At 46.4% G+C, this 20,677-nt stretch overlaps 1 protein-coding gene across 1 annotated transcript in view; it reads left to right on the top strand.

Moving 5' to 3' along the window:
* Positions 1 to 20,677, top strand: part of CUBN (cubilin) — a 214,628-nt gene that overhangs the window by 164,952 nt on the left and 28,999 nt on the right. The window contains exons 54-57 of the mRNA XM_054020596.1: positions 701 to 888; positions 5,697 to 5,856; positions 7,468 to 7,617; positions 20,445 to 20,645. Of these exons, the coding sequence (XP_053876571.1) occupies positions 701 to 888; positions 5,697 to 5,856; positions 7,468 to 7,617; positions 20,445 to 20,645 (699 nt within the window). The remainder of the gene's footprint in view (positions 1 to 700; positions 889 to 5,696; positions 5,857 to 7,467; positions 7,618 to 20,444; positions 20,646 to 20,677) is intronic.

The raw sequence follows: 20,677 nt of genomic DNA, 5'->3' as shown, positions 1-20,677 counted from the left end.
GAATCACTTAGCATTTATTTTTAAACATGCTGGGCAAAATTCTGTGCTGATTTAACTCCTCCTGCAATCCCACTAAAGTCAGTAGGACTGCCTGAGTTGGAAGGGAAATCAGAATTTTGCCGCAGGTGAACAGATGCAGTTTGAGTAGGATTCACATGTACAGCTGTGCTGTTTAAGTTTTGTAAAGTAAAATGCTGAGGGATCTGGTAATGGGATGAGGTTTCACCTCTAGGACTGATTTGAATGGCTGTGAAAGGAGGAGTGCTTTAGTCCAGTGATGGAATGGAGGAGGCTTGCAGAGGCCTTGTTACAGTACAGATTTGATCTTCTCACTTCTGTGTTCCATGTATGAGCAGTGGTCAGTTTTACTTCCCAGATACTTACAGGTGGAACAGAGCTGAGTTAGATGCATAGGGAAGCAAAGGACATGAGAGGAGGAGAAAGGAACAATGTGGTGAAAGAAGAGCCCTCTCCTGAGCATATCCACCCCCACCACCAGGTAGTACTTCTTCTCTGGTAGCAGGAATAGCAATGGGGGTAAATGAATGATGGGTCTTTTCTTTCATGCTTCTGCAGCCATAGGCACAGGAAGCACTTGTGGGGGCAGCCACTCACCATCTTCAGGCCCAGCTGAATGCTGTGGGAGTATCAACACCTGAAACATTTTAACCAGCTCTCTTATCTATTTCTGTTTTCCTAGGATGTGGTGGAATCATTCATTCAGATAATGGTACAATCAAATCTCCCCACTGGCCTCAAAATTTCCCCATGAACATCAGATGCACATGGACAATCATTACTCACGAGAGCAAACACTTGGAGATGAGCTTTGATAACAACTTCCAGATCCCCGATAGTAATGGAGAGTGCCAGAGCAGTTATGTGAAGGTAACAGAGCACTGGTAGGAGATCTGTGGTTTGACAGTTTTCAGTGTTTAGTATTAATTACTAAGACTACATTTGTACAATGGTATGATTGACATTTTAAATGCACAAAACCCTGCAAATTCAAAGTTGTGGTTCCCACAACAACATACTAGTAGAGAATCACAATTGATACTTTATAAATATACCTCGCTCTGTGTAAGATGTCAAGGTTGTCTTAATCCTCACTTATATTTTTTTCAATGGCAGCTTAGAGCAACTTGTTTCGAAGGCATTAGAGCAGAGTGGGACATGCTTTGAATTCTTTGTAGTTTAATTTTTTCTCAGCCATTTGGCAGATGTTCTGTGTTTTTGTACTCATTCTCTCCAGAGCCACAATACTCCCACTTGTAATAAAGGGCAAGCATAATTTGACATCGTGTAGGATGCCTTGAGCAGCTCTACAGACAATGGCTGAGAAGACCTAAATGACATTAATGTTTAAAGCCATAAAAAAATGGCAATTTTGTGTTCTGCCCCATTGAACCACAGCAGTAAATATGTCACTAATAAAGTTTTGTTTCATAAAAAGCAAGTCTTACTGCTGTCCAATGGAGGAGTTGTTGATTAAAAATGGCCAAGCTGATCTGGATGACTATCCTGAGTATTGTTGTATGCAAAGCTTGTGTGGCATGGAAAAAACTATTTGAATGGCCAAGTTAGCCCCTGAGACCAAATGAACAAAGATTTCGGGTGCTCAGCCCATCAAGGGACCTGGTTATCAGAAAGGGCTGAGCACTCATCCTCTGACAATCAATGTATCCCAAATTGGGCACCCAAAAACCAAGGCACTCCAAATTATAATCACTTTGAAAACCTTGGCCTGGATGTGCACTGTTTATACTAATCATGTAGGCATGGACGATTCGTGCCTCCCCATACTGGGAGAGTGGGGGGACACATGACTGCCCCACGTGTCTCCTCTGCCCAGTGACCCTTGCACCCAGCCCGGGGCCACCATGCTCTCCCTGTCCCATGTTACCTGCGGGGGGAGGGGAACTCTGTCCTTCTACCACTGTACCCCCCCCCCGGCACATTTGGCCACTCTCCCTGGCAGTTGGGCCCAGGCAGGAAGCTGCTTCTCATACGGCAGAAGCTGGCTGCTCCGGGTCACTGCTCTGTGCAGCACAGCAGCTGCCTGCGAGAGCCAGGCTTGGGAGGTGGTGGGCTGCCTCCTTCCCAGGCCCAACTGTTGGGGACAGGGGCCAAGCAACCCAGAAACATGCCAGGGGGGAGAAAGGACTCCGGCTTGCGTGGCCCTGGTCCCTGGCAGCTGGGTCTGGGGCAGGGGTAGCCCACTGTTGCCCTCTCAGCCAGGCTCTCTCTCAGGCAACCGCCGCACTGCACAGAGCAGCAACCTTGAGCGGCCGGTGTGAGAAGTGTCTGGTCCTGTCCCTTCTGCTTCCCGCCCGGGCCCAGCTGCCCAGGACAGGGGCCAAGCGTGCCAGGGGGCAGGCACAGCAGGAGAAGGACAGAGCCTACCTCACTCCCCTCAGCAGGCCGGTCTGGGGGGACACTTAACCCCACATGTCCCCCTACGTGTCACTTATGCATTCAAGGGCTCAATGTTGCAAACACCTAGGCACATGAATACCATTATTCACATGCCTAAGTATTTGTGTGGGATCAAACAGTACATGCCTAGTCCTTTGCTAAGATGGCTGTTTACATAGCCATGGCAGTTGTATGTGGCTGATCTCTTCTTCTTCTTCTATCTTGACTTCTTTCTAACATATGAAAGTCTTAATCAAATATTCTTTATTTTCCTTATTTTTTTACTAGACAAGTGGTAAGGAAAAATCCTGTAATCACATTGATTGGAGAAAAATCAGGCATGTTATTGAAATAGAAATCTTAGGAGATTTCAACACATTACATTTGAAATAGGAAGCTAATATTTTCTCATGTAAGCAAACAACATTTGGTTAATATCCTTGGGAAGATACTGAAGTAAATAGAGTGAAATTCAGTAAGGACAACTGCAAAGTACTCCACTTAGCAAGGAACAATCAGTTGCACATATACAAAATGGGAAATGACTGCCTAGGAAGGAAACAGTGAAAAGGATATAGGGGTTATAGTGGATCACAAGCTTAATACAAGTGAATAGTGTAACACTGTTGCAAAAAAAAAAAAAAAAAAGCAAGCATCATTCTGGGATGTATTAGCAAGAGTGTTGTAAGCAAGACACGAGAAGTAATTCTTCCGCACTACTCCGCTCTGATTAGGCCTCAACTGGAGTACTGTGTCCAGTTCTAGGCACCACATTTCAGGAAAGATGTGAACAAACTGAAGAAAATCCAGAGAAGAGCAACAAAAAATGATTAAAGGTCTAGAAAACATGACCTATGAGGAAAGATTGAAAACATTGGATTTGTTTAGTCTGGAGAAGAGAAGACAAAGGGGGGACATGATAACAGTTTTCAAGTACACAAAAGATTGTTACATGGAGGAGTGTGAAAAATTGCTCTCCTTAACTTCTGAGGATAGGACAAGAAGCAATGGCGAGGGCGGGACCTTCCGCTGCCTAGGGTGGCAAAAAAGCTGGCGGCGCTCCTGTAGATGACCTATTGAAGTCCCTTCCAGTCTTACACTTCTATGATTTAGCAAAGAACTAAAGCACCTGCTTAACTTCAAGCTTTAAGCATGTGTCTGGTTTTACAAATATGCGTAAAATCACATTGGGATTTAAACATGTGTTTAAAATTAAGTCATTGCTTAAGTGCTTACCTGACATGGGTTGGACTTACCTGCTTAAAGTTAAGCATGCATATGATTTTCCTGAATTGAGGCCCTAACTAGCCTTAAAATTATTACTCATAATGTTGTTTGCAGTGTTGTTGTAGCCATGCTGGGCCAAGGATATTGGAAAGACAAGGTGGATTAGATAATATCTTCTATTGAACCAACTTCTCTTGGTGAAAGATAAGCTTTCAAGCTTACCCAGAGCTCTTCTTCAGGTGTGGGAAAGGTACTCCTAGTGTCACAGGTAAACACAAGGTGGAACAGATTGTTAAGTGTAAGAAGTGAACACACTTGGCAAAGAGATCATTCAGGGAGAATTGGGCAGTTAACACCTTGCAGTCTTAGGACAAAGGAAGGTTAGTGTGTTATAGATTGTTATAGTGAGCCATAAATCTGGTATCTTTATTGAGTTCATGATTTTTAGCGTCTAGCAAAGTTATGAATTTAAGCTCCCAGTGTCATCCTTTGAAAGTGTTGTGCAGTTTCCTTTGAGGACAAAGACTAAGAAGTCAGATATAGAGTGATGGTTTTGTGAACAGTGTTTGCCCACAGGTGATATGGTGTCTTTGTCTTATTTTTCTGTGTGAGTTCATTCGAGAGTATAGTGATTGTCTCACTTCACCCACATTGTTATCAAGGCAGTTAGTGCACTGGATGAGGTACACCACATGTTATGACAGGCATGTGTAGGACCCAGGAATCTTGAAAGCTGTGATAGTGGAGGGTATTGATCATCATAGCAGTGGAAATATGTCTGCAGATTTTGTATCTCTTGTTCTGGCAGGGCCTGGTACCACTTTGAGTTGATGTGTCTTGGTCTGTGGGGAGCTTGCTTCTGATGATGAACTTGGTGAGGTTGGGGGTTGTGTGAAGGCCAGAAGAGGGAGTATGAGAAGGATTTCTTTCAGAAGTGGTCCCCATCAAGTATGATTTATAATTGTTTACTGGTATGTCTGGTATTTTATAGAAAATACTATAATAATCCTTAATATGCCTTTTCTTATGGCATGCATGCCATATATTCCATTACTTCAACTTCCTGTATAACTTGAACGTGTCATTAAACAAATGAATACAATGTAATAGGAGAACAAACTTATTTTTGGACTGAAGAGTCCGAATATTAATTGTCTGAAGCTTCTGAATTGGAGCCTATATATTACTCTAGCATCTTAACCTAAATTCTGGTCTACTCTTATTGGCGGAGAGAGTACCTTCAGTAATTTATTGTAAACATGGGTGTTAATTTATACTTCAATTGGCAAAGATAAAATAAGGGTAAGAATTATTGCATGTGAAATGTTTTATATCCAGGGTCTTCGCTAAATTGGCTCACATTCTAAGTTCCCTCTAAGCTGCTTGGCCATGTAGTGGGCTATCAAGGGCCATGCAGGCAGGGAGAGGAGCTCCTACCCCAGCCCAGCCCCCCCTTCTGGAGCTGCCGCTGCCAGGGCAAGGTGCTCTTCCCCCAGCCCCACCGGAGCTGCTGCACACAGGAATAGGCGCCTCTCAACTGGACCCAAGCTGCTGCAGCGAGAGAGGGCTGGGAGGAGTCTTCTCTCCCCTCTGAAGCCCTGGGAAAGCCTGCACCCCAAACCCCTCATCCCCAGAGCCCACACCCCCAGCCAGAGCCTTCAGCCCCCTGCACCTCAACCCTCTTCCCCAGCTCTGAGCCCCTTCCTGTACCCCAAAGCCCTCGTCCCCAGCCCCACCCCAAAACCTTCATTCCCAGCCAGAGCCCTCACCCCCCACACCCCATCCCTCTGCCCCACACTCCAAACCCCTCAGCTCCACCCCTGCCACACATCACCTCCATATTGGTGCACATAACAAAATTCATTCCACACATGAACATAAAAAATTAGAGGGAATACTGTCACATCCTAATGCTTTTTAGGTAATGTGGAAGATACTTGTATATTTGTAACTTCCTTGAGGGACAGGTAAACTGTAATTCACAATAATATATTCACACTGACTGCAGGGAGTTTGAAAATACTAACTCATCCCCATCCTGGATCTGTCAGGTGCTGAGAGGAAATAACGATGAAGAAGCAGTAGCTTTGCTGGCCACAGGATGTGGAAGTACAGCTCCTGGGTCTGTTGTTGCTCCCAGCAATGTGATAACTACAATGTTCCAGTCTCAGGATACCCCTGGGCGTGGCTTCTCTGCATCTTTCATAAGCAGTAAGTGACATTTAAAGCCAGGAGGCCACTATAAGTCAGTCCACTTTGGATTAGCTGCAAACATTGTTACCTACCACTATTTCAAGGCCTTAGTTCAGCAAAGCTCTGAAGCATGCGCCTAAGCATGTCACTAATCCTATTGGAGTCAATGGAGTCATGCTTGAAGTTAGGCAGATGCTTAAGAACATCACTGAATGAGGGCCTAAGTGAGGTGGTCAATATAGCTTTAAACAAGCTATTTGGAAAATAGGGTTCTAGGATCCTTGGGGAAGGAACCCCTTTGTATTTCTTTTCTTCCCAATATTTTTGACTCCTTTGTCTAAGACTAGAACAGCTTGTGTTGCTAGCCTTAGTAATGTATTCCTTGCTCTGCATATGAACTACTCTCAGGAGGAACTTCTTTCAGCATCCGCTCTTTCCTTGATTTTATTGTTGCATTTCCCACTGGCTTAAATGGAATTAATTTATATATCCTCTTCTTTGCCTTTAGAAAAGCATAGTCTTCAGTAGGGTAAAACCAACTGGAAGTGTAGGAGGTATTGTCTTGATAAAACAAGATTAATTTTTCTGGTGAGCTGCCAAAGCAACCCCTCTATGAACCAGTTTCCCTCCACTTGAGTCAGGATAAATTCAGCAGGAAAATGTGTGTTAAAGCGATTATACAACTGAGCCAAAATGTAAAAGAATCCACAATCATAATAGATTTTTTGTGCTTATAACATAAGAACTGATCTGCATCTGGTACATTTTATGGGGTCAGTTATTCCATACAGTTGACTTAGGGCCAGATCCTGCTCCCATTAGAGCCAGTGGCAAAACTCTGAGCGAAGGTAATGGCCCATATTTTCCCATCTTGTAAATAATTCATAATTTGGTACCAGCATATGAATACTCGTTTGCAGTGATCATATGCTGAAAACAGCTCTTTAATTTTAAGTCTGTTAATTTTCACATGCCTACAGCCAGAAAAAATACACCAGGTTAGGAAGGCTTTTGGAGTTGGAAGAAATTACTGGTACCCACTCCATTAGCACAGGACTGGGACCCAAGGGAGCTGGGCTCTATTGCTAGTGCTGCCTGTAGCCTGCTGGGTGACGTTGGGCAATCACTTTGTTGCTCTGTGCCTCTGTTTCTCCATCTATAAAATAGAGCTAATGATACTGACCTTCTTGGTAAAGCTTTGGGATCTACTGATGAAAGCCATTATGTAAGAACTAGGCTGCTCCCAGGATCTCACGGTGGTACACATGTTCCACTCTCCATGCCTCATCAGCTTTGCTGTTCAATGCAGGTTGAGGGCGATGGGGTGGACTATGATCCTGTCTTACTCCTGTCCCTCTTCAGCTATCTTGTAATCTCAGGGACACTAGGCAGGAATAGTTACTGTGCTTCCCATTGGGACTATTATTACTCTTGTACAGGGACTATTGTAGGACCTGGCCATCTCCCCAGCACCCGAAAGGGGGAAAAGATCCTTACACCTGCTCCTCGCCCAACTCATATTGGGGCAAGGCACAGTCTAACTCTGTGCTCATTGATTCTGTCATTGTTAAAATAGAAACTAAACATTATGTTGCTACATAGACTCACTATGGTTATTCTTATTTGCAGGGTGTGGAGTAAATTTCACCGGCCATGCAGGTCGCATTGTCTCTCCTAACTACCCCAGCCAGTATGACAACAACTTGAATTGCAATTATATCATAGATGGGGGACCTCAGTCATTTGTCATCCTACAGTTTGAGACTTTCCAGTTGGAATGTAAGTGCTTGATTTTTAAATATCTCCAGTATGTTATACAGACTGTCAAGCTATTCTCCCATATGGAAAATAATTATTTAAATTCAGGACCCCATTTTGCAAACTATTTACTGGCAAACTTGATTTGTTTGGAGGTTTGGTGCAGTTCAGAAAAAATGTCCAAAATAGTAGAAGCTTATCTGAAGCTGGAAATCTGGTAAGAATTAGTGTTTTGTTCTTAGTTTTGCCACTGACTGTGTGACCTTGGCCAAGTCACGACACTTAATTGTTCTGTGCCTCAATTTCCCACATCTGTAAAATGGATACAGTTATACTTATTGTGCAAGGCTATAGTCACAGCTAATTAATGTTTGTAAAATGTTTTGTGCTCTTCAGGTGAAAGGCATTATGAAAGTTGAAAGTGGTGCTATTATTTATTAATTAGCAATATTGTCTCTTCAGAATTTAGCCAGGTGAGAAATACTTGGCCCTATTGAATTCAATGACAAAACTCCCCTTGGCTCCCAGGATTTCAGCCCAGAAGTCTTGTCCCAGTACAGTAGAATCCTGATTGAGCCACACCATTTGCGCAGACCTCATACTTTGAGATGACCTGGAATTTGGATCATTGGGAGTCATTTGAACAAGCTGTTATATAGGGTGGTTTGGATAATCTGCTTTCTACTGTACTTCTGCTTTTGGCTGAAACCATGAAGTTAGGAGGTGAACAAATTTTGCTTTTTTAAAAAATGTTTTGGAATTATTTTGGACCTCAAAAAAAATTGAGCTCTTTTTAAAATTTGAGTTTGGGGCAAAGATTTGGTTCAGCTGTGGTCTTTGTCTAAAATAGTTTGCTCATCTCCAGTTCAAATATAACCTAATACTTTGTGAAATAGGGGAAAAGCTCATCAAAATAGAAGCAAACATTTAAATGATTACCTGTAGGAAAAACAAATCTTGGTCCTTCTGAAAAAAATTGAAAAACATTAAAACCAAATGCCGTCCATTTCCACATCTTTGATTATATTAGTTTTTTTTCCCTCCAGTGAAATATTCAGCTTCAGCATTTGCTTAAATTATAATTTGTCTTTAAGGGTATTGGAACATTTAGATCAAATTAAAATATATATTCAATTTGAAGGTTTTTTTGTATAAAAAGGCATTCAGAAAATATACTTGCAATCAATATTGATTAAAAACTTGAGGTAGAGATAAGTAATATAGACCTTGTGATAAACTATACATGTCAAATATTTATTTGGGTCACTTTACTGCAGGTCTGATTTGCTTTGTTGTTATCTTTATCAGTGTACACAAATACAAAATCCTTAGTCATTTGAAGGCAAGAAATTAGGAGATGAGCAAGAGAACATCTGGTGGTAAAAGAGGAAGTTTGTCAACCACCAGAAGCTGTTTATAAATTTGTTTTCACAAGGATCTTAACAATAAAATGTAACTTTGATCGCCTTCTAATAGCAGAGTAACATTGCCTGTGTTTAAATTTAAAATGAAAGAAGAATTGTAGCCCCTGATTTTGCAGTCTCTTCAGCACATACTTACATTTATGCACAAGTAGTCCCACTGAACAATGGGGCTGCTCACATGTAAAATTAATCATGTGCCTAAGGGTTTGCAGGATTAGGTCCTTAGTTCTTTTTTACAGATGCAGGTTAAATTCAGTTCTGGCATAAGCATTCCCAATTATATTGGACTCAATGGAGTCTAGCTGAATTTGGCCATTAAACCCATTTTACACACACAGTTCAGATGTTCCTGATTGGGTACTTAAAGTTTAGATAGATTTTAATCATTGTAACTTATTAGCTATTTCACCATTGGAAACAAAACTTGTTTTAACATAGTGAAATATTTTATTGGAGAACTGAATCTATGGAGACAGTTTTCAAACTAGTGCCTGTAAAGCACGCATCTCATTTACTTTAATCTGTCGAAATATCTCTTTTTGGAGAACCATAGAGTAGGAGGCAATAGGGTAAAGTGGAATAACACATATGTCCTGCCAGCAAATAAGATCTTTTCATTGCATAAAATCATAGATTTCTATGGAAGAAGTAGTGTGTTTTCTGATATTGCATAGGAGGTGAAGAGTCAATACTGACTACAAGGGATCCTTTGGTAGAAGAATTTCCAAATGACCAACTCAGGCCATAGCAATTTTCAGTGTTTGGACTTGGAGTCTGCGTAAGTTTCCTGTAAAGAAGGTTTGCCAGGTTCCTGTTAAGCCTGTCATCGTAAGCAATAAAGCAATCAAAGAGAAGGGGAAGGACACCCAAATGGGATTGCATTGGAGGGAAATGTGTGTCAATTTCATGATCAAAACATGATAGCACTAACCAGTATTTCTTCTTGGTAGCTAGGAGTCTGTGCTATTCTCCACTCACTCTCTTCATCCTAAACTACATCTGTGTGATAGAGCAAATCTGGTTACAGAACCTCATTTTTACTCTAGTCTTATGAGTGAAATTTCATTGTCTACTATTAGCTTCTTTTATTCTTGTTTCCCTTTGCTATTTTATTTAATGTCAAGCACAAAGTTTTTTGTGCATTTGTCTGCTTGGTGCGAGTGGCACGCAGATACTATATTCTATAGAAGATGCATATTCTCTCTACTCTTTTCCTGCATCTGGGCTTGTAGGTCTGGGCTACTTTAAATTATTGAAAATAGGTAAGAATCCTTCTCCATAAACAATGGAATTATCTAAAGGTAGTTACTCAGATCCAACCTTTTGTTTGCAATCCTAATACAAGTAGAACCTTCTTTTAAGTATATCCTTAATGGTAGCATTTGATAGCATAGTATTAGAGTGCTAAAACACGTTAATTCTCTCCAGGTATCAGGCAGTCTTCCAGGGAATTCTGAGTACCATGAATACTTTGTTGAAATCATATAAAATAAGTGGGAGAAAGTTCCTACAACATTTAATCTAATTTTGTTAGACTATGTGGGTCTCTTTCTAGACAAAGCAACCACACTGTCTCATCATGTCATCCCAAACAATTATTTATTGGCTTGTTTCTTGTTGTTTTTTTAATCTTAAATGCTGAAGTTATAATTTTGCAATATGTAAAAAGGTTGCTGGTCCATTTTGGAATCCTCCACATCTGTTTTCTCAATTATTACAAGGCACTTCAGAAAATGCATTTTGCAATATCTTATTTTGAAAGAAGAGATTTTTAAAAGACTGTTGTAATTATTCACTTTTGAAATAACCTCTCTGCTATTTGGTTTGAATTGGCTAGTTTATTAGTAATGGAGTAGAATTCTGTATTATAATAATAGCAAGAACAATGCATAGGAGCCCCAATTATGGATCAGAACCTCATTGTGCTAGGTGCTGTACAAACACAGAACACAAAGATGGTCCCTGCCTCAGAGAACTTACAGTCTAAGTATAAGACAAGAGACAGATATAGACAGACCAATGGGGAGTGCCAGGAAACAATACTGGTCAGCACACTAGGCTGGGGTCTCAGAGGAGAGTTTTCAAGAGGATAATGATTTAGTTTTGTAAATAATTATGAGAAGCTCCTTCCAAGCATGAAGAGCATCATGGGGGAAAGCCTACAGGTGCTTGTTTGAACAATTAATAATTGGACAATGGAGACAGGAGTCAATGAGTGATGATAGGCAGGGTGGGAATAGGCAGTGAAAAAGACAAGTAGCTTATGTTCCATGTAATGGAGAAGAGGTAGTTGGTGGACAGTTGCAAAGAGAAGGGGGTGAAATCCTCAAACCAATGGGTTTAGCCGCCAGGGCCAGCCTTAAAACTTGCTGGGGCCCAGGGCTGAAGCCGAAGCCCAAGGGCTTCAGCCCAAGCTGGTGGGGCTTGGGATTTGGTCCCACCCCTCCACCTGGGGTGGCAGGGCTCAGGCCCCACCCCTACGCCAGCCTGGGTCATGTAGTAATTTTTGTTGTCAGAAGGGGGTTGCGGTGCAATGAAGTTTGAGAACTGCTGGTAGGAAGATGATCTTTATGGCAGAATTCTGAATGGATAGGAGGGGACAAGACTGTACTTTTCCAGGCCAGAGAAAAGGATGTTGCAGTAAGTGAGACACGAGATGATGAGAGCCTGGATAAGTTTTAGGTGTGTGGATGGATAGGAAAAACTGTATATTAAAGACCTTATACAGAAAGAATCAGCAGGATTTATATGTAGTGTGGATATGAGCACCTAGGGAGAGGTTTGAGTCAAGGATGATGTCTGGGTCACAGGCCTGAGTGACAGGAAGGATGGTGGTGGTGTGTTGTCCACCATGATCAAGAAAGAAGTTGGGGGGGGGGCAAGACGTTGGTGGGAGGAGAGTTTAAGAGCTCCATTCTAGCCATGTTGAGCTTGACATCCACAAGGAGATGTCAGCAGGGCCGGCTCTGGCTTTTTTGCCGCCCCAAGCAAAAAAAAAAAAAAAAAAATCGGGGCGGCCAGAATGGCAAAGCAAAAAAAAAAATCCCTGTGGCGTGGCCAGAGTGGCAAAGCAGGAAAAAAAAAAAACGTGGGAGGGCGGCCAGAGCCAGGGTGACTCCCTGCGCTGCAGACGTGCCCTGGCTAGCGAGGGGAGAGAGAGAAGGGGGGCGGCCAGGGCTTCAGCGGGACGCTTGCCATGCAGCCCCAACCGCTGCACTGCCTGCCGGGAGGGCTCCACACCACTCCGGTCAGCAGGGAGGGAAGGATGTGGGCTGCCCTGCCGGGCTTGCTACAGACCTGGCACCGGCTGGGGCAGACAGAGCGCGCAGCCTGCTCCCCTCCTCCGCGCTGCCACCCCCTATAGGACGGCCGGATCAGCGAACAAAAACAAACAAAAAAAAGCAGCCGTGCCGCCCTAGGATTGGGCGGAATGCCGCCCCGAAGAATCTGACGTCCCAAGGACAAGCTTGCTCGGCTGGTGCCTGGAGCCGGCCCTGGATGTCAGAGAAAGAGGCTAAGATTTTCCTTTGATCAGGAGACAGGTCTGGAACAGAGAGGCTGATTTGTGAATCGTCCACATAGTTGAATTTGTGTTTGTGGATGAGATTAGGCAGAGGTAAGGTATAGAGGGAGAAGAGAAGTAGACCTAAGACAGATCTCTGTTGACCCCCCCACCCCATGGACATCTGGAGGGTGATGAGGAGGTCCTCTGAAGCAGGGCCGGCTTTAGGCCGATTCAGCCGATTCGGCTGAATTGGGCCCCGCGCCAAGAGGGCCCCGCGCTGCAGCTGTCCACCCCGCCCAGCCCCCAGCTCACTTCCCCGGCCCCTCCTCCCCTCCCCTGAACGCCCCGCCCCCTCCCCTGCTTCCCGCGAATCAGAGATTCGCGGGAAGTCTGAGACGAAGCAGGGGCGGGCCGGCCAGCAGCACGAGGTAAGCTGGGGTGGGGGCAAGCTGGGGTGGGGGCGGGAGAAGGGCTCCGGGGAGGCGCGGCCCGTTCCCTCTGGCCCGGCTTGGCTCCAGCCCGGCCCCCAGGGCCCGGCTCCGGCCCGGTCCCTGCGGCTCGGATTCCCCCCCCCCCCGCGCAGCCTCCACGGCGCGGCTCCCTCCCCCCTGGCCCCGCGGCGCGGCTCCCCGCCCCCACGGCCCCACGGCGCGGCTCGGCTCCCCCCCCGCCCCGGCTCGGCTCCCCCCCGGCCCCGTCCCCCTCGCGGCGCGGCGCGGCTCCCCCGTCCCCCGCGCGGCGCGGCTCGTCCCCGTCCCGTCCCCCCCCCCGCGGCGCGGTGGGGCCCGGGTCCCCCCGTCCCCCCCCGCGGCGTGGCTCGGGTTCCCCCGTCCCGTCCCCCCCCCGCGGCGCGGTGGGGCTCGGGTCCCCCCATCCCCCCCCCCGCGGCGCGGCTCGGCTCCCCCCCGGCCCCGTCCTCCTCACGGCGCGGCTCGGCTCCCCCGTCCCCCTCGCGACGCGGCGGGGCTCGGGTCGTCCCCGTCTCGTCCCCCCCCCCACACCCGGCGCGGCGCGGCTCGTCCCCGTCCCGTCCCCCCCCGCGGCGTGGCTCGGGTTCCCCCGTCCCGTCCCACCCCCGCGGCGCGGTGGGGCTCGGGTCCCCCCGTCCGCCCCCCCGCGGCGCGGCTCGGGTCCTGGGGGCGGGGCTTGCAGCAAGCCCCGCCCCCAGGAATCGGGCCCCGCTCTTGGTAAAGCCGGCCCTGCTCTGAAGGACACACTGAAGAAGCGATTAAAGAAGTAGGAGGAGAATCAGAAGAAGGAAGAGTTACGGAAACCAAGGGAGACAACATTTCATAGAATCATGAATCATACAATATCAGGGTGGGAAGGGACCTCAGAAGGTCATCTTGTTCAACCCCCTGCTCAAAGCAGGACCAATTCCCAACTAAATCATCCCAGCCAGGGCTTTCTCAAGCCTGACCTTAAAAACCTCTAAGGAAGGAGATTCCACCACCTTCCTAGGTAACCCATTCCAGTGCTTCACCACCCTCCTGGTGAAAAAGTTTTTCCTAATATCCAACCTAAACCTCCCCCACTGCAACTTGAGACCATTACTCCTTGTTCTGTCATCAGGTACCACTGAGAACAGTCTAGCTCCATCCTCTTTGGAACCCCCTTTCAGGTAGTTGAAAGCAGCTATCAAATCTCCCCTCATTCTTCTCTTCTGCAGAAGAAACAATCCCAGTTCCCTCAGCCTCTCCTCGTAAGTCATGTGCTCCAGCCCCCTAATCATTTTTGTTGCCCTCCGCTGGACTCTTTCCAATTTTTCCACATCCTTCTTGTAGTGTGGGGCCCAAAACTGGACACAGTACTCCAGATGAGGCCTCACCAATGTTGAATAGAGGGGAACGATCACATCCCTCGATCTGCTGGCAGTGCCCCTACTTATACAGCCCAGAATGCTGTTAGCCTTCTTGGCAACAAGGGCATACACATTTCAAGAAAAGGAGCATGGTCAGCTGTGTCAAAGGTGTCCAGCAGGTCAAGGAGGATGAGGATGGAGTACTGGATTTGAGCTTGGGCTAGGAATAGGTCTCAGAGACTTTGGCAAAAAGTTTCAGTGAAGGATACTGGACAGGAACCAGATAGGGTAGGGGCTAGGCTGGAACTGGAGGATGTGAACTCCAGGCAGCATGTCTGTAATAGGGTTGCTCCCTCCAGGGTGCCCCTCATAGTTGGAGGTGGCTCTACAGAAACCTCTTCCTCAGTTTCCCTCTTCTCAAACCTCTGTAGTCCAAAGACCTCCAGAGTTGGTGGAAAGGTTTGGGTAGGCTTCCTTGCTCTGGCTGCCTCTGTCTGTGAACCAGAGGCCCTCCTCCTGGGGCTGGGTCACAAATAATTCCCTGGGGTCAGGAGTCCACAGCCCTCCTCTCAGATCTGAGGTAAAGCATAAGGAGTTTCTCCTTCCTGAGATCAAGAGTTGACTGGCCCACCTTCTAGGGCTAGGGTGCAATTCCTGCCAGCTGCAAGCATTAGTCTGCTTCTCTCCAGCTGTCCCCTGTTTCCCACTCAGCCCTTTTATCCTGGAGAGATCAGCAGGCAGACTTCCTCCTGCTAGCATCTCCCTGTTATAAGAGACAGAAGGCAGCATTTATACTGCCTTCCTTCCCAGGGTTCATCATGGTTGGCTGGGAGAGAGAGAAGTCCTGCCTCACCTTGCACTACAGGGATGCTGGTTTCAGTCCCTTAAAGAGACAGTGGTCTGGGTTTTCCCCTAACCACTAATTCCTGGGGCTGTTTCCTTTCTTCCCACACTGGCTTCAGCCATTTCTCAGGCCTTTTGTTCCAGCATTCCTGGGATGGCATCTTCTGACCCCCTTGGTTAAAGGGCCAGTATTCAGTGAGCTTGAAGACAAAAGGGAGACAGGAGATGGGGCAGTATTTGGAGAGGCAAGTGGGGTCAAAGTGGGTTTTTTAAAATGGAAGAGACTAAAGCATGTTTATAGTGTGAGTGGGAAAAGCCAGAGGAGAGTGAGAGATTAAGGAGGAGAGTAAGGAAGAGGATGAGTGTCCATGAGGGCGATTAAGAGATAACCAGTGCTGCTAACAATGCTCAGTAATGAAGTGCCTTCTGATGCTGGCTCTGGCTACTGTACATTCAAGACTAGATCCCTGAGCCTTGTACCTGTGCTCATAGGCCACCCAACTTACTCTTTCCACCATTGCATCTGAAATCGGCACAGTCCATCATAATTATGTTGCGACAGGACTTATTGTATGAAACTCATTTTCCCTGGAATCTTTTTCATTTCAGCCTTCCCTTTTAAAAAAAAGCACCTTAGAACTATTCTTTTCCCCAAAGTGTTTCTAGATTGACCATTGAATTGCCTTCTCCCTGAGTCTTCCCTTTTTTTAAAAAAATGCCCCTTATTCTCATTTGTTTTTAAGAGCATGATATTGCATTTATATGCGGTTTGTTTTATCCTATTCTGCAGCATCCCAGCTGTCTGGGTGGGGTATAGGGGGGTCAGTTTGGGGTTTTGTTTGTTTTTAATTAGTTAACATGTACAAGCTGCCTGCTTCTTCTACATTTGTTTTTAATTTCTATAAAGTAGAACAGCTTTTTTTTTTTAAATAATGGAGATATCCTATCTCGTAGAACTGGAAGGGACCTTGAAAGGTCAGCAAGTCCAGCCCCCTGCCTTCACTAGCAGGACCAAGTACTGATTTTGCCCTAGATCCCCCTCAAGGATTGAACTCACAACCCTGGCTTTAGCAGGTCAATGCTCAAACCACTGAGCTATCCCTCCCACCGTCAAATACAGGAGAATGATTCATAACAGATATACGAGACCAAGGTTCAGTGCTCATTTCTGAATTCAGTAGAGTATGGTCTTGAACTGTGGTCCCCCCAACAGCCCACGTAAATAGCCTAACCACAAGGCTATCAGCTCTTTTGGGATGTGGGGCTCATTTTCTCCTGTTCCATTATATAAAGAATTTAATACTCAATGGGTCAGAGAGACTGATTCTATTGTCTAGTGTATACGGCACTGTTGTGATGATTGAGCTTGTACATTTACTCTAATTGTGAGCTCAGTTGTAAAAAATACATAAACATTTATAAGATGATACAATAACCTATAAAAACAAATTTTGATGGAAAAATAGGTCAAGCTGTTTTCAATAATGAATGTTATAAACAGGTGCAAGAAAACCAGACTAAATTAGTCCAAACAAAAAGGCCAAATTGATACAATTCAACAATTATGTTGAAATCATGCTTGTTAAAAACAAAAAAAGTAAAACCAGAAATTAATGCATCAGATGTTAGGAAATAAACGATTCCATCCATCACTTCCTTTCTTGGTCCATAAAGAAAAAATTTGGAGGAGAATATGGAAGAACTGACAGACTACTGGCATGAGCTTCACCACCATGGCTGCCTTCCAGACTTTCTTCATGCTAATCCTAAGGGATGTCTTGACCAGACCAGGCCAGAGAGAGGGACCCAGCCGCCATCACCACTCCTACCAATTCCAGTTGAATCCCAAATATCACCTGAGATGAAACAGGATCGGACTTGAACAATAGCAGCAACAACGGCTCTTGCCCATCTCAACTAACTTCTCTTTTTCTCCAAAGGGACAGTTATTACCATCTTTGGTGCTATCTAAGAGACCGTCAGATAAGGGGGTTTTCCTTCTAAAATCTCTCAATAGCTAAAGAGAGAGGGACACAGAAAATATCACCTCTACTGGCTTCCACTAAATTACAAACTCCACCTGGCATAAAATGGGATCGGACTTTAACAGCAAAAGTAAAATCTTAAGTACTTTCTCTTTTACCCAAAAGGACAGTTATTAACATCTCTAATACCATTCAAGAGACGATCAACAAGGGTTCTCCCCACCCCATCCAAAAAACTATTTCCAGCTAAAGGGAAAGGGGAAAAAAGTCATTAAAATTAACGCCTTAACACTTTACATTTCAGATGCTTTAACTGTTGTCCCTTCTTTTCTGTATCTTTAATAAAAAAGTTAAAAGGATTTTTAATGGTGTGCTTGCCATAGTACTAAGTAGGCTGAGGTCTCTGTATACCAAGCCTCGAACCTTATTTAACACTGTTTAATAGCAGCTAGTGACTGGGTTACTAACCCATTTTCCCCCATCTGAGTTAATACCACCCCATTCACTTGGGATATGGGAGACTCAGGTTTGAGCCTCTGCTCTAATAAATATTTAATTATTTATACCACGTGAAACAGCTCCAACAGGAGAAGTTGTGAGAGACTCACTCCAGAACAAGCTGGTGGTTAGGGCTTGGGTTGCCAACTTTCTAATTGTACAAAACTCAACACCCTTGCCCTGCTCCCTGCCCCGCCCCTTCTCCGAGGCCCCGCCCCCACTCACTCAATCCCCCCTCCCTTCGTTGCTCGCTCTCCCCCACCCTCACTCACTTTCACCAGGGTGGGGCAGGGGCTTGGGGTGCGGTAATGGCTCGGGCTGGAGGTGTAGGCTCTGGGGTGGGGCCAGGGATGAGAGGTTCGGAGTGTGGGAGGGGGTTCCGACCTGGAGCAGGGGGTTGGAGTGTGGCAGGGAGGTCAGGGTGCAGGTTCCAGCTGGGCAGTGCTTACCTCAGGCGGCTCCCGGAAGCCGACAGCATGTCTGGCTCCTAGGTGGAGGGGCCAGAGGACTCTGCATGCTGACCGTGCCTGCAGGTGCTCCCATTGCCATGGTTCCCTGCGCCTAGGAGTCGGCCATGCCAACCACTTCCGGGAGCCACACGGAGCCAGGACAGGCAGGGAGCCTGTGGGAGACTCACATCCCAAAAAAGCTGATAGCCTTGTGGTTAGGCTATTCACCTGGCCTGTTGGGGGGACCACAGTTCAAGACCTTGCTCTACCTGAGCTCCACTGCGTTGCCTAGGGGTTTTGTGCTTGGGGGATCTCTAGCCCCTTGTTCGTGGAATCTCTCCCTTTCCCTATCTTGGACTTTCTCCCTCCCTCCTGGGAAGGGGCCCTAGTCTGTACCCACTACCATGGGATAAGGCAGGCCCTTTACTACCCTGACCTGTTGTCACTTAAACCAGCCCTGAATCTCAAGGGGCACCTGGGCAATAGGGTATTGCCTCCGATCCCTGTGGGCACATTCTATATCTATCTTCACACTGGGAATCCACCAGTGCAGCCTCACCAGCTTCCTTTGTATCAGAGAGCAGGCTGAGGCTGAGTCCACCAGGCCTTGCTGGGGATTCCTCCCCATCATCACTGGAATGGTGGACGGCTTCTGCCACTTTCCCTGCCCTCCAGCGTTTGCCCAGCCACAAAACTCCACCCACCCACAATCCATGTGTGGGCAGTCCCCCTTCTTGTATCCTGGTCATCCATATTGCCAGCAGACCTCTGGTCGGGACCACGGGGGAACCCCTCGGTTGTCCTCCCATTTGTTTTTCAGGCCTTTCCCAGGAGGGGTTTCTCTGGGTCTTCTCCCAGTCTCCATGCCCCTGCTCGGCCATCCCTCCTTCCGGGGGAAGTCCACCTCCATGTACTCCTCTGTAAGTTTTTACAGCTGCCTCAACCATATTCAGTTGGTGCCTCCTCACCCACACCTTTATGTTCTCGGGGAGGCCCTGTAAGAATTGTTCTAGGACGAGCATATCTATGATCTCCTGCACTGTCTGGGCATCTGGTCTCAGCCAGCAGGTGGCCTAGTCCATTAACTTTGAGGCAAATGCCCGTGGCCGCAACACCCCGTCCACCTCACTGCCCAGAACTTCTGGCAGTACTTCTACACTGACAGCCCCACCCAATCCAGGATGGCTGCCTTCACTACTTCATAATTCCTGGCCTGCTGTTCACGTAGGCCACTGGGCTTCGCCAGCTAAGAAGGGAGCCAGTCACAGGGTCCAGGTTGCCCTGTCCCATCCAACCCCAGTAGCTACCCACTCAGATGTGCCTAGGAAGGTGTCAGGCTCATCTGTCAGGCCCATTTTACATAGTCCTAGCCCTGGCGCCCGAACGCCATCCACTCCCATAGGACTGACAACTTTCTGCAGGAACTGCTATTGGATGCTGTCCGGCTTCTAAATGAAGTCCTGCAGGCTCTTCTGCTGTTCTGCCTGCCAGGTGAGAAAGGCCTGTCTATCCAGCTGGTAGGCTTGCTGAAAACTTTGCATTGTCTTCTGCACCTCCTTCTGCTGCTTGACCAGCCATCGTAGGGTCTCCTCCATCTCCGGGCTACCAAACACTTGCTGCTGGCACAGGAGATCCTGAACAAGCTCCCACGTGTAGCAAAATGAGGTAGGGCTCCTTTGGCTTCTGCCAGGTTCACAAAGTCACGCCGAGACCCTGGGTTTAGTAACCACCGGTGCACTTTATTCTCAGGCTTGTTCCCATCACTGTTTCACCATATATCAGTAACCCTTCATCATCAGGAGGCAGGGGAGTACTACAACCCTGCTTCCATTCCCTGCCTTTTCCCTTTCCTCCTGCTCTCTCCCGGCTTCCTTTCCCTGAGGCTTTTATGCAGCCCCAGACTAATTAGGTAGCAGCTGTCTCCACCTCCTCAATTAGGGCTAGGTTATCTCCACCCCACTCTAATTTGTTCCCCCTAGTGAGGAGCAGGCATGACAGAGGGCTGAATCTGCAACCCTTTGCCCAGCACCCTGTGTAATCCCATTGTGTACACTCTGGAAACTTGGGACGTTTAAATTTGCTGCAATTGATTTGTGCCTCCTTGGGAAGTTGCTTATCCTCTTGGTGCCTCAATTTCCTCATATGTTAAAAATTATACTTATTTCACGGGGAGTTAAGGAGTTATAAGGAGTAAGCCACCATGTGAAGTGCTTTGAGATCCTTGGATGGAAAGTGTACATTTATTATTATTATAGTACTCTGTGAAGTATATGTATATGTAATACTCAATAAGTTCCATTGAATGTATTCTGCTAACACTTCTGCATTTCACATCCTTTTCAGCCCAGGCACTCTCCACTGGAACTTGTGCTTATGATGGAGTGAAAATTTTCAGAGGTACCAGGGTAACTCCCTACCCGGTCACCACAATGTGTGGTACTGAAATCCCGAGGCCTGTCAGTTCCTTTGGGTCTATGCTCCTCAACTTCTACACTGACTCTCATATAGTAGGCCTTGGATTCCTGGCAAGATACAGAATAATCCGTGAGTAGCCACAGCAATCCACTTTGGTGGGT

This window comes from Malaclemys terrapin, chromosome 2 (genome assembly GCF_027887155.1).
Source record: "Malaclemys terrapin pileata isolate rMalTer1 chromosome 2, rMalTer1.hap1, whole genome shotgun sequence".
Taxonomy (NCBI): Eukaryota; Metazoa; Chordata; order Testudines; family Emydidae; genus Malaclemys; species Malaclemys terrapin.
Note: the sequence above shows the minus strand (reverse complement) of the source record. Positions and strands in the feature narration are given on the sequence as shown.